The 14,764-nt window shown below is 47.1% G+C and overlaps 1 protein-coding gene across 1 annotated transcript in view; it reads left to right on the forward strand.

The window, feature by feature from the left end:
- Positions 1 to 5,295: 5,295 nt before the first annotated feature.
- The window catches only part of DBH (dopamine beta-hydroxylase), a 90,733-nt gene continuing 81,264 nt past the window's right edge, over positions 5,296 to 14,764 (forward strand). The window contains exons 1-3 of the mRNA XM_073637800.1: positions 5,296 to 5,631; positions 6,134 to 6,280; positions 6,973 to 7,230. Of these exons, the coding sequence (XP_073493901.1) occupies positions 5,296 to 5,631; positions 6,134 to 6,280; positions 6,973 to 7,230 (741 nt within the window). The remainder of the gene's footprint in view (positions 5,632 to 6,133; positions 6,281 to 6,972; positions 7,231 to 14,764) is intronic.

Genomic DNA, 14,764 nt, shown 5'->3' on the forward strand with positions numbered 1-14,764 from the left:
ACACCATGTCAAGAAGAAGGTGAAAAGGAAACAAGTGCTTGGTTCTCCATTTTGAGGATGGAAATTACGATGGTATCACATAAAATCCAATTTAAGATTAGAGGTCCCACTTCCTGTAGGTAAAAAGAAGACCAAGTGATTGCTCCTCAATTTTGAGGAATGGGTCAATGATAATCGGTACTAATGTTCATAAGAAATTGGTGGGAAGAAACGGTTTAAAGATGTCTTAAAATTTGGAGAAGATGGATAGGAAAACAAATGTTCAGTCCTCTGTTTCTAGCGATGTGTGCAACCACTGGCAGATGTGTAGCGCAGGGCTGTAGCTGCACTCGTCTCCCTTTATGCCCCGGTGCGCTACATGAAAGTGTGGGTCCTGGCTGGGTGTTGGTGTTAGTGCTATGATGGTTGTGCACCCGTGCAGGGCGTCTGTAGCCGGTGGGGTTGGCTGGCCAGGACCGTAGGTTTCATGGTTCAATAAAGGAGACTTCCGTTCCTAAATAAAGTCTTTACTGAATGGTAACTTGGTAAGGGTTATAGTGGATACAAAGTGGATACAAGGGATAGTGGGTACAAAGTCTTATGGACGTTTCCTTTACAGAGTGAAGTATTTTCTCTCACACAGTATTCTTCCTCTGTAGTCTACTCCAGGGTCGGTGAAGCTCTCTGTTTCGCCTACTTCATCACAACCCTGCTTCTATGCCACAGTCCTGATCAGCAAGTCTCTCTACTCACTCAGTGGTTCTGCATCCTATTTCTTCCACTACTGGTTCCCTGGATCTACAGCACGGGACCCCCACTAGTCCCACTAACTCAGATCTGTTTAGGCCCGTTACCTTCAGTGTTTGCAAGCTCAGGGCTTTCGTTACTCTGCATCCTATCCAAGGGCTCCTTTCCGAAGGGCCACTCTGTCTTGTCCGTTAGTTCAGGATTTCGCTATTCCCCTGTCCGTTAGTCTCCTCTCTCTCCAGCTCACTTGAACTCAAACTAACTAACTACAGGAAGTGATCTTTTTCCCTAACACTAATCCCCTCCCACTATGGGCTAGTCCCAAGCATTAACACTATACTATTTTACTCTAACGTCACTACCTGAACGAGAGTCATTTGCTTATCCTATATTACCTATCTTATACACTATGCTTATACTACACTGTACATTACTAACATTGCTCATAACACTATATATGACCACGTCACAATACATTACAACACGGTAGATACAAAAGACGTGCAATATAAACATCTCACAATACACATGACGTGATTGGTGTCTTCAGGGGTAGGAACGTGACAGTCATTGTGCACCACCCTTACTGATGAACCACCATTCTGGATTAGCTTGAGAAACCTTTTATTTCCAACACTATCCTGGTCCCCCATTTCTAGAAGTGTGTGTAATGCTGTTGAGTGTGAACCCACTGCGCCACAGGACGGGATTACAATGGAGGGGTGTAACTACGTGTCTACCGGGTCTTCACTAGGGCCTCTGATGATGAGGATAGGCTGGGCGTCCAGTAGAAATCAGGTACCACTGCAAGGCAGTCCCAGGGACTGCAGCAGCTGACCAGAAGGTCAGAGACGCGAGTACGAGGTATAGGAGGGAGAGACAGAGGCATAGTCAGATGGTTCGAGGTCGGGGCAGGCAGCACAGGTTCACTATTCAAAGCCAGGAGTCAGGAATGAAAATGTGAAAAAAGTCGGTAAACAGGCCGGGTCAATAACGGGAGACAGAATACGAAGGCATGCATGAACCAGGTACTAGCAGGCTAGGAACCAACATTCAGGCGAGGAATGAAGGGTGGAGTCGCCTGATATATCGATAGACTGGGAAACCAAATCCTTGCAGGACAGAGGGGATATAAATTCCTTCAGAGTTCAGTCGCACCCGCTATGACTCACAACAAGCAAAAGGCAACTCAGAGCCATGGTCAGGTACTGGGTGGAGCAGAGCGAAACACATAGTGGGTAGGGCAGCACTTAGAAGGCGTGCGAGGGGCCGGCGTAACTGTGTGCTGCCACTGGAAGATGAAGCCCCATCTTGGATTGGGTGAAGAAATCTTCTGTATCCAAAACCTTGTGCAGAAGAAAGTGGAGAAGATAACAAGTGCTTGGAGCTTGATCTTGGAGATGGGATTGATGATGGACGTTACCACCACCTGTTGATGGAGCTCCAGCTAAGATTGGAGTGTATAGAAACTGTCTAAATTTCTATTTCCTATTGGTGAGTCCAAACATGTTACATAATGGTTAGATATGAAGAATCAATCAATGTGTTGTTTTTTCCCCTAAAAATTGGCTGGTTTGTTTTTTAGGACATACAGTTACTCGTGTTTAGAGCACAGAAAACAACTTGGGACGCTAAACACAGAAGTCAATGGAACCCAAACTTCTTCTGTTCCATCAAAACATCTCACAGAAATATTTGATCCCCTTAGATAAGTGTCTGCAACAAAACTGGTTTCTCTGGATCTCGCTTACTTGTCACACCCCAAAGGGGGCAGTATTGGACCTTATTAGAGATCATTTGTATACAGAAGGGTTTGGAGAACTTGGACAGTTGGGCTGAGAAATGGTAGATCTGTAAATATTAAATTACACTTGGTAAAATAGGATAATTTAAGTCCCACCCTTTGGACCACTCTGAGAATGGCCAAAACTAGGCAGGAACGCCCACTTAAGGGCAGGGCTTATGTAAACCACATACCTTTTTAGACCACGTCATGGACAATTTTGCTGGGATGTTTTTAAAAATTTCAGGACAGATCTGGCAAATTTTGGACAGTTGGCAACTATGCATAATAAATAAAAAAAATAAGGACTTGTGGCACCTACACACATTAGAGCAAAGCCAAATCCAAAGTGTCTGGCAGTGACCTATTCCCTTCTCTCCATTGAAAATAAATGTATGTTCTTCTGAACTGAGTGTGCATATTTATGGGGGGTTTGGAGGAAGCTATTCACTGCGTACAGGCATCTTAAAAGGATTTAGTAGATGACAAAATTAACTTGAGCAATCAATGCCAGGCAGCAGCTGCTAAGGCCAATGAACCAGATTTTAATATACAGTACAGACCAAAAGTTTGGACACACCTTCTCATTTAAAGATTTTTCTGTATTTTCATGACTATGAAAATTGTACATTCACACTGAAGGCATCAAAACTATTAATTAACACATGTGGAATTATATACTTAACAAAAAAGTGTGAAACAACTGAAAATATGTCTTATATTCTAGGTTCTTCAAAGTAGCCACCTTTTGCTTTGATGACTGCTTTGCACACTCTTGGCATTCTCTTGATAAGCTTCAAGAGGTAGTCACCGGAAATGGTTTTCACTTCACAGGTGTGCCCTGTCAGGTTTAATAAGTGGGATTTCTTGCCTTATAAATGGGGATGGGACCATCAGTTGTGTTGTGCAGAAGTCTGGTGGATACACAGCTGATAGTCCTACTGAATAGACTGTTAGAATTTGTATTATGGCAAGAAAAAAGCAGCTAAGTAAAGAAAAACGAGTGGCCATCATTACTTTAAGAAATGAAGGTCAGTCAGTCCGAAAAATTGGGCAAACTTTGAATGTGTCCCCAAGTGCAGTTGCAAAAACCATCAAGCGCTACAAAGAAACTGGCTCACATGAGGACCGCCCCAGGAAAGGAAGACCAAGAGTCACCTCTGCTTCTGAGGATAAGTTTATCCGAGTCACCAGCCTCAGAAATCAAGGTCAATGCTACACAGAGTTCTAGCAGCAGACACATCTCTACAACAACTGTTAAGAGGAGACTTTGTGCAGCAGGCCTTCATGGTAAAATAGCTGCTAGGAAACCACTGCTAAGGACAGGAAACAAGCAGAAGAGACTTGTTTGGGCTAAAGAACACAAGGAATGGACATTAGACCAGTGGAAATCTGTGCTTTGGTCTGATGAGTCCAAATTTGAGATCTTTGGTTCCAACCACCGTGTCTTTGTGCGACGCAGAAAAGGTGAACGGATGGACTCTACATGCCTTTTTCCCACCGTGAAGCATGGAGGAGGAGGTGTGATGGTGTGGGGGTGCTTTGCTGGTGACAATGTTGGGGATTTATTCAAAATTGAAGGCATACTGAACCAGCATGGCTACCATAGCATCTTGCAGCGGCATGCTATTCCATCCGGTTTGCGTTTAGTTGGACCATCATTTATTTTTCAACAGTACAATGACCCCAAACACACCTCCAGGCTATGTAAGGGCTATTTGACGAAGAAGGAGAGTGATGGGGTGCTACGCCAAATGACCTGGCCTCCACAGTCACCAGACCTGAACCCAATCGAGATGGTTTGGGGTGAGCTGGACCGCAGAGTGAAGGCAAAAAGGCCAACAAGTGCTAAGCATCTCTGGGAACTCCTTCAAGATTGTTGGAAGACCATTTCCGGTGACTACCTCTTGAAGCTCATCAAGAGAATGCCAAGAGTGTGCAAAGCAGTCATCAAAGCAAAAGGTGGCTACTTTGAAGAACCTAGAATATAAGACATATTTTCAGTTGTTTCACACTTTTTTGTTAAGTATATAATTCCACATGTGTTAATTCATAGTTTTGATGCCTTCAAGTGTGAATGTACAATTTTCATAGTCAAGAAAATATAGAAAAATCTTTAAATGAGAAGGTGTGTCCAAACCTTTGGTCTGTACTGTAATTGCTTTGGATCTTTCTCATACGATCCATGGACCCAGCTTAGGCCATTGCCCTGTAATGATTTGCTTTAAAGGATCCTTGTCTATTAGCCACTGTGGACTGCAACAAGTCCGAGAACTGCATGAACATGAACAGCCAATTGGTTTTAATGGACATGGTGCAATGCTCAATACTTCCTGTGGTGGCACTGCAGGAAAATGAAACACTTGCTGGCAGGTTCCACCATAGATTGCAGCTGATCACCATTGATTTACTTAGCAGGACACTCTACAAAGACTGTTGTATCAAAAAATGATTATTCAAAGTGGATGGAAAGGGGGCTTTTTAGTGGTAACTTTATTTAAAGGGGCAAAGGCTGATGTACGCAGGATGGACATTGAGCCTGGCAGCCGTTGTCATTCAGAGACATAGCAGGTATTGAAAGTCAGTTAAAAGCTGCATGGACATCTCCAATTAGGGCCCATTAGTGTGTGGCAGCCAATGAAGACGACATGACCCGAGGGCACTGAGCTCAATGAGATTTGTAAGCAACTAAATGTGATTATAGACCTTTGCTGACCCAACCTGCTGAGGCGAGCAGAGGTATAAAAGTCACCAGCCGGGCGACAGTCTCCTAATCATACACTGAGATGGCTCAGAGGAGACCCTGCTCCTTCTCCCACATGAAGATCACCACCGTCGTCCCCATCTACTTCACCATGATTGGTTTGGTTTTGGTACTGTCTCTTGTGACTCTACACGATACAACCCAAGTGTCCAGCTCATTCCCATATACCGTCCCCCTGGATCCCGAGGGGTCTCTCCAGCTCTTCTGGAATATCAGCTATGCCGAAAAAGTGGTGAACTTCCAGATCCTCATCAAGAACCTAAAATTTGGGATGATTTTCGGCATGTCGGACAGAGGAGAGTTTGAAGGTGCAGATCTGGCCGTCCTGTGGAGTGATGGATACAGCTCTTATTTCGGAGTAATCTTCTTTTCTCTTTACTTCAATACATATTATAAGTAGTTATGAATTTGAGGGTCTAGTTCTCCCCTAAAGCCAAGGTGCATTGATCTATTGCTGCTCCGTTGATTGAGACCATATGAAAAGTCTATCTTTTTTGATCTTTTGACATGGGATTGGTGCAGTGCTCTGTTCTGAATATACTTTATATTTCAATTCTTAACCTGCTTACTGTCAGTGAATGTGAATATTGATGTTAACATAGGCTGTTGTGACGATGTGCTGCTCACACAGCTGAAAGGCACGCTACGAGTGAGGCTCAACCCATAGGTAACCACCACTCCTATAACCACAAATTGGATCTGTGGGCAATTCTCCAAATGCTTCATCTACACAGAGGAATTTGAGAGTCTCCACTTCTTGTGATCGGAGAAGGATCACGATCAATGCCTAATAACAAACTCACCTTTTTTGCATCTGTCACTATCAGCCCTGCTACATCTTTGTCCTTTTTAATTTTCAGGATGCCTGGAGTGATGAAGATGGACATCTTCATATTGATTCTCACCAAGACTATCAGCTGCTGTCCGCACAACAGACTCCTGAGGGGCTCTATCTTGTCTTCAGGAGACCGTTCACTACCTGCGATCCCCATGACTACTTCATAGAGGTATTGTGTTATCTTCTTTGTTACTCCCAATGCAACAGCATATATGTCATAGAGGATGATGATGGGGCTGCTATGGGGCCTTTAGAGAGAGGACACCCACTTTTGGTTGGTTCTATCCCCCTTTCTATTTGTGGGTAGATATGTTCTTTATAAGTCATATTTTCCAACTTTTGGCCATAATCATCAGGGCGCTACATGAGTAATTTTTTATCTGCTTCCCCATTAGGGTCACGACCTTGCACAATCTATTTTCACCCCAAAATGGGTGTTTGAAACTGGCATTTTGCTCAAGAAACCCACCGGAAATTCCTCCTGGCTGGGATATTGGGAGATTTTGGCAGCATTTATGAGATTTTCCAACTCTCTCCTTTTTCCAAGAGCCATTTGGCAAATATGGTACAAAGGAGGTACATTGTTAGCAGTCAAGAGGGTGGCAAATTTGCACAATTGTTATGGAAAGGGTGTGGAGGAGGGAGAACCAGATTCTTCTACCTTGGATGGCAAAACCCACCAACACAATCAGATTTTTGCTATGGCACCCCATCTCTTCTATGTATGCCCAATATATTACAAAATTGGCTGAGCAGAGGGTATACCCTGTCCATGAGGGGGCAAAGTGGCAATGATTGGTGCTCTAGATGGAAAACTCATTGGATAAACATATTTTACCATTCCTTTATCTTCCTCTGCAGGATGGGACAGTTCACCTAGTCTATGCATTGCTGGAGAAGCCATTCCAGTCCCTTTCTGCTATCAATATCTCCTTACTCCACCGAGGACTCCAAAGGGTACAACTCTTGAAGCCAGAGATCCACACATCCCACCTTCCGAGGGATGTAGTCACTATGGATGTCCGGGCGCCCAATGTAGTTATTCCAGATAAGGAGACAACTTACTGGTGTTACATCACTGAGCTGCCAGAGGACTTCTCCAAACACCACATAGTCATGGTAAGCTCTACTAGATATGGCCATAGATTGAGGTGACCACCAAATATCATTCGCTATACTATAAACTACAACGTAAGGGATACTGTGCTTGAAATCATATGTTAAAACCCCCGAATCCCAACTTCTATCCGATTTCAAGTAAATTCCAGGCTTTGGCTCCATTTGTAACCATGAAACCTTCTCTCCAGGTTGATTCTATAGTTACAGGTGTTTCTATGAGAAACTACTGCAAATATCCACAAATTGGCAATCAAACTGTACAATGTTGCAAGGACTTAACAGGCAAAAATTTGGGGGTGGGGAGGGTTATCCCCTTAGGCGGCATTCACACATCTGTGTCACAGTCTGAGCATGGACTTTGATTCTCAGATTGGCCATGGGTCTCCTGATCCAAACTTGACAGTCTCATACGCAGTATGTCTATGAGACTGTGAAGTTCTAGTTTGGAGATCTGCGGCCAGTACAAAAATCACGGTTATGGCATGAGGCTGAATCCACTTAGACTATGTTCACAAAGAAAATTTGGGGGGAAAATGTGGGAAAATCCACACAGATTTGCAAGAGAATTTTCTGCAGAAATCCAAGGTTGACCCTTAAATTTCTGGCTTGGGTTTGCAACTGGAAATGCCTCCGGTCTGCTAAGGATTATCCCCATTGAATCGGAATAAGCTGCATTTGGCTAACCCTTACTTGCCAATTTTCAAGTATCGGATTTTGTAGGGTATCTGGTTGACAAAATTTTGTTTGCTGCCACCCTTCCTTCTCCAGACCTTGCCTTATACACGGGCACTTAATCACCCCCACTATGTGTACATTTAGGTGCATTTAGGTGCCGGGGCTACGTCTGATGACGGAGCACACCAAGAAGCCTTCTGGAAATGTTGGCTGATTTGATGACCTCTCTACCAGTCTGATAGGTTCACCCCCCCCTTTTTCCTGGATTCTCCCAGGAGAGTTGTGAAGTATGGGCTAATCCAGGGGTCTCAAACGCGGCTGGGAATATGGGCCCACATAGGAAAAAAATTAATTTGACGGCCACATTCTTTGCAGGATGAGATGACATTTTCAGTGATAGCATGTTTTTCCCATATAACTTTTTGATAATTTTTTTTGTTTGTTTTTAATGCCATTCATCGTATGGGTTATGGTAAAATTTTATAGCTGCTAATCTTCATATAGCAATGTCCCCATCCTGGTCACCTTGTTGTAGCAATGTTCCAATTCTGGTCACCTTGTTGTAGCAATGTCCCCATCCTGGTCAACTTGTTGTAGCACTGTCCCCATCCTGGTCACCCTGCTGTAACACTGTCCCCACCCTGGTCACCCTGTTGTAGCAAATATCCTCATCCTGGTAACCTTGTTGTAGCAAGTGTCCCCATCCTCGTCACCTTCTTGTAGCAAATGTCCCCATCCTGGTCATCTTGTTGTAGCAAATGTCCCCATCCTGGTCACCTTCTTGTAGCAAATGTCCCCATCCTGGTCACCTTGTTGTAGCAAATGTCCCCATCCCGGTCACCTTCATGTAGCAGTGTCCCATCCTGGTCACCTTCATGTAACACTGTCCCCATCTTGGTCACCGTATTGTACCAATGCTCCCATCCTGGTCACCTTCTTGTAGCAAATGTTCCCATCTTGGTCACCTTGTTGTATCAAATGTCCCTATCCTGGTCACCTTTTTGTATCAAATATCCCCATCCTGGTCACCTTCATGTAGCAATGTCCCCATCCTAGTCACCTTCATGTAGCAAATGTCCCCATCCTGGTCACCTTCATGTAGCAATGTCCCCATCCTGGTCACCTTGTTGTAGCAAATGTCCACATCCTGGTCACCTTCATGTAGTAATGTCCCCATCCTGGTCATCTTCATGTAACAGTGTCCCCATCCTGGTCACCTTGTTGTAGCAAATGTCCACATCCTGGTCACCTTCATGTAGCAATGTCCCCATCCTGGTCATCTTCATGTAACAGTGTCCCCATCCTGGTCACCTTGTTGTAGCAAATGTCCTCACTGTTGCCGCTCTTCACATACACATAAAAAAAATAAAAAAAAAATAAAAAAAAATGTCAGCTGCCAGCCTCTGGTTGGCTGGTGGCTGGTATTGGTATTGTGGTGTAGAGAGCTGGTCTCTGTGCCGCAATATATTCCAATTGAATTTGCGTCCACGGATGCACATTCAGCTGACACGAAGCGCTGTCATCGGTGGCCCCTGGACCGGGCCACGATCATCACGTGAAGCACCGGTGCCTGCCGGCCGTGTTTTTGAGACCTCTGGGCTAACCCAATGAGATTTCCATGTGGAATTGGTGCAAAATCCGCTTTGTGAAGTGACTTGTCACAAAGAGTTGCGGATTTCCCACAGAGATCAGTGGGAGATGGAGGAAGTGCCAGTCTGAGAGCTCAATGTCAATCTGCTGCCAGGAAAGTCAGAACTCGATTTTTAATTATATCGTTCTGAGACTGGATTTGCTTTAATTTCTAGTAACAGCCCACTTAAATAACATGGGCGGAGGTGGGGGGATAATCTCCCTGCCTGCTCTTATGATAGAGGTTTGCATTTTTTCAGTGTCTTGGAAATGAAGATTAATTTTTGTCACTGAATATAATCATTGCTGCTTCTCTATAAAACCTCCAAATGTAATATAAAATTAGGCTTTGCCACAGGAAAAATCTGACAGAAGCTGCAGACGGAGCCGGTTCTCTTCCAGTTGACACTGAATCGTAATTACGCTGGTAATTATACACGCAGAATGGAAGATGGCAGAATTGTGAGTCCTGTCAAATATGTTTGCCATACCAGCAGAAATGCCTGCAGAAATGATGAAAAGATCAGGGAGGGGGGAGAAAAGTCCCACATAATGACGAGAAGGTTCCTAAGGCATTTCCAGATTAGAAAATTGCACCCTGCGAGGTGACTGACACTTCAGTGCAAGTAGAAAAGTACAAAAAATGCACTGAAACAGCCTCCTCCTCATCAATGAGACGCCATTATCAACCTGCTGGACAGGATTCCCTGAAAACACCGGCAAGAGAAGACCCCAGATCAAACACGCCAACATTAATGTAAATTGATGGAATAAATAGTGAGTGCAGCTCTGGAGTATAACAGGGTGTAACTCAGGATCAATACAGGATAAGTAATGTAATATATGTACACAGTGACTGCACCAGCAGAATAGTGAGTGCAGCTCTGGAGTATAATACAGGAGGTAACTCAGGATCAGTAATGTAATGTATGTACACAGTGACTGCACCAGCAAAATAGTGAGTGCAGCTCTGGAGTATAATACAGGGTGTAACTCAGGATCAATACAGGATAAGTAATGTAATCTATGTACACAGTGACTGCACCAACAGAATAGTGAGTGCAGCTCTGGAGTATAATACAGGATGTAACTCAGGATCAGTACAGGATCAGTAATGTAATGTATGTACACAGTGACTGCACCAGCAGAATAGTGAGTGCAGCTCTGGAGTATAATACAGGATGTAACTCAGGATCAGTACAGGATAAGTAATGTAATGTATGCACACAGTGACTGCACCAGCAGAATAGTGAGTGCAGCTCTGGAGTATAATACAGGATGTAACTCAGGATCAGTAATGTAATGTATTTACACAGTGACTGCACCAGCAAAATAGTGAGTGCAGCTCTGGAGTATAATACAGGATGTAACTCAGGATCAGTACAGGATAAGTAATGTATGTACACAATGACTGCACCAGCAGAATAGTGAGTGCAGCTCGGATCAGCTGTTGCTCACTGTGGTGATTGCGGGTGTGGTGGCTGCAGATCCTGCTGTGTGCTCCAGCTCTCCTGAGAACCAACACCTCTCCACCTGGGGATCTGCTCTCTCTCCTACCCAGGGAGTGAGTGGGTTTCCTGGGATGAGTGATGGAGCCAAGTCCCAGGCTTCTGCTTCCCGAACCAGGCCGGCGGGGGGCAGGAGAAACCAGCAACCGGCCTGCACATCGGAGGACTCGGGGGTGAGACGCTCCACCAGGAGTTGCAGTAATGTGGCTCCTACTCCCCCTGGGTTTGTGGAGACTCCTAGAAGCCGCAAGGCTTCCAACATGGAGGAAAAGCCTGACAACGCGCATGATGGTGCTCCTTCCGGAGGAAAGCTGAGTGCTCACGGAGGTGAGGCCGACCTCACTGAGCGGGGTTGGGGCCTGCAAGGACCCCGGGAGTCTGTGTCCACCTATGCCTCCCGGGTCATGATCCACCTTCGTGAGTATGAAGATGCGAGTAAGCTCGTCAGGAGGCTTCGGGAGGAGCTGCGCTGCACAAGCGCCAAAGCTGCAAGTGCCTCCAAATCGAGGAAGGCTAAACTCCAGGCGGACGTAAAGAAGCTCACCAGTGAGATTCATCTGCTGGAACTAAGGAAAGCTATCATCAGAGAGGAGAGTGGTCCTTTTAAGGAAAAACTAGTTAATGAAGACCTCTTCAGAGAAATGGCTGATAACAGAGAGCAAAGGCAGATGGGGCTGCAGCCTGAGAGCCAGGTGGATGATGAGAGTGATGATGACCAGCCGCCCCACCTGGCAGCCTGCAAAGTCACCCGCAGGCCACGTGCAGCGAGCTCCCTGCAGGACAGGCGGCAATGGCATCCGGTCGCAGTTCTGCCGGCTCTGGGGAGGACAGTGACAGCAGCGGCCAGGGAGGGTTGCTAATGGCAGAAATAAAGCTCCTGGAGTCCTCAGTGTGCCTCCAAAAACTTCCATCTTGGTGACGATCTACCAGAAGAGGCACCTGGGGGCCACAAAAAGGCTAAGAAGATCAAGCCTAAGCTGCAGGAAGCGGTAAGCTATGTATGTGCCCCCCTCCCTGTACCCCCTGAGCCGGCGGCAGGCTCAGCTCGCTGTATAAGCCCCATTGCCCAGCCCAGCCCGGATTCTGCTGTGGATCCGGTGCAAAGGCGCGGGGAGATTACACAGCGTGGTAGTGAGGCGCAGAGCTCCGTCTCTGCTTGTAGTAGCAGCAGGAGGTGCATCAGCCGAGAGGCTGAACAGTGAGGGCGGTCCGGCGGCGGACTTTCGGTCAGGCCAGGATGCTGCGGTGCACTCCTCAGTGGGAGGGGGGAGCAGCCCGGTGTCGGGGGTAGCTTCGGTAGCCTCGGCGCCTCTGAATGCTGTTGCCGCTGATCACTTAGTTGAGAAGCGGCGGCAGTGTGAAGGGGCTGCTGAGGCTGAGAGTTCCAGTCCTCCCACGAAAGTGTTATTTTGTGTTGGCGCCGCTGGTCAGGAAGATCCTGATGCTAAAGATCAGCGGCGCCTCACAACAGCTAAAGATCAGCGGCGCATCTTTACAAATGCAAAACAGCGGAAATTACCGACTGATGATGTGGAGGGCACACATAAGACCAGGGGTGAGGTCGCCTCCAGTTCTATGGAGGTGACTGAGCCCCTTGTGCCTGATGATGCTGAGGTCACAATGTCATCCACCATTGTTACTGGTCCAGCAGGAATGAATGTGGTGGTGGGTGTGAATGAGGCCAATTCATTGTCCAGTGGTGTGGTTGCTGGTTTGGTGGAGGGTGAGATGGAGGTGGGTAATGGTGATGCTGTTGGGGCTGATGTAGTCACTGGTCCGGTTGCCCCCCCGGTGGTGGCAACACCTGTCCAGAGTTATGCCAGTGTCACCGCCGGGGCAAATAGGGCATCCTCCTCCTCCTCGTCTCCGGTCTTTGGGGACGGCATTTTGCAACGGCGCCTTCTGGAGGCTCTAAAGAAGGGGGAGAGATCACTAATGGTAGAGGGTCGAGAGGTTGATCTATCCTTCTGGATAGAGAGGCATGGCCTCTGGCCTTCCGAGAGCAAAAAGGGGAGGATACAGTGTGGTCCCTCCCAACAGCCGGGCCAGGCAGTGTGCGTAGGAATGTGGTCCGTCTTCGGTGGAGGGGCATGATGCATGTCCTCCAAGGTCTAAAGTTGTGGAGCTCCTGCTGAGGATGGGCTTCAAGGCTATTGACATCTACGCCTTGATACATCCCTATTCCACGCCTGAGTTTGATGTCAGCTTTGTTCGGCCGGAGAGGCTTGAGCTCTTCTGGACGAATTATGAGTTGGCAAAAAATGAGCCCGGCTGGCGAGACTTTGCCGTTCAGGCAGTGTCTCGCCAAAGCCAAATCAAGAAAGTGACCGTGATGACTCGTAACGAGTCGCTTTCTTGTTATGACATCATGACGTGGCTTGGTCGGTATGGAGAGGTGGTGGAGATGCCAAAGAAAAACCGCGACGAGTTTGGTATCTGGTCAGGGGCCTGGATGTTTATGGTAAAACTTAAGCGTTCAGGTGGTACGGTTGCCCACATTCCATCATCTGCCTTCCTAGGTAGGGATCGTATCCTGGTCTTCTACCAGGGGAAACCGAAGCTCTGTCACAGGTGCGGCGACCCCACACACTTCAGTGCAAACTGCACCGTGCAGAAATGTGCGTTGTGTGGGGGTGTTGGCCATCTTGCTGCCTCTTGTGTGGAGATTAGGTGCCACCTGTGTGGTGAGTTAGGTCACCCATTCAGCCATGGTCCTCGCTCCTTCATTAATGCAGTCGAGACCCCGGTGGGAGAAAGCCGTGAGGCCGATTCTGCTGTGGAGGGGACTAGCAGGGGTGGGGGAGCTGAGTGGCCAGGGAAGAAAAGCAATAAAAAGACGTCTGCCCAGCTGAGGCGTCTAGACAAGCGCATACAGGAGAGGGAGCAGGGCGAGCCCCAGACTACCGGGGCAGCCCCTGTCCTGGATGCCAGTCTTGCTGCTGAGGCCCCGAGGGATGATGAGTTGGATGAGGAGGTCAGGAGGATCCACAGGGAGGAAACCGCCTCTGCCTCAGAATCCTCCCATTATGAAAGTATGGATGAGGATAATAAGCGGTGGCCAGAGGACAAGCGTAAGCTTGGCACCAAAAAGAAGAGAAAGAAGGGAGATAAAACATCTTCTCCCGCTCTGACCAAGGTACCTAAGGAAGGTAAAACTGACTCCCCTCTGGTTGGTCTTTCTAACCGGTTCCAAGCCCTTGATAACATCTCTTCCTCTGAGGTGGAGGCCGAGGGTGAGGTTCCGGCTTCGGTGGAGCTTACAGGGGGCGCCGAGTCTCCTTCTACTGGGGATGCAAGGTTCTTGGGGGGATGGGACTGGCCCAGAGTCCGGAGACGAGGACGAGAAAAGAAGGAAAAATGCTGGAATGGACACCTCTGTGTCATTAAAGAGGGGGAAGGATTCCTCCTCTGAGGCAGAGGATAAGGGGAGTGGGAAGAAGAAAGCCATCTAACTCAATCACCAATGATGGCGCTACCCACTCTGTTGACACTGGCGTCCATTAATGTCGCCAGCATTAAGTCAAATATGGCTAGATTTGCGGCCTTTGATTTTCTCAGCCGGGTTGAAGCTGAAATTTTCTTTTTGAAAGAGACCAGGCTGCCAAATATGGCAGAGGTGTTTAAAGCATAGAGGGAGTGGAGACTCGGGCCCTCCTATTGGTCTCTTGCGGCTGAGCCGTATAGCAGAGTGGTGGTCCTTTTTACCGCACCGGTAGAATGCC

The sequence above is a fragment of the Phyllobates terribilis genome, unplaced genomic scaffold (assembly GCF_046119375.1).
Source record: "Phyllobates terribilis strain yellow unplaced genomic scaffold, ASM4611937v1 Scaffold_7__3_contigs__length_470593459, whole genome shotgun sequence".
Classification (NCBI taxonomy): domain Eukaryota; kingdom Metazoa; phylum Chordata; class Amphibia; order Anura; family Dendrobatidae; genus Phyllobates; species Phyllobates terribilis.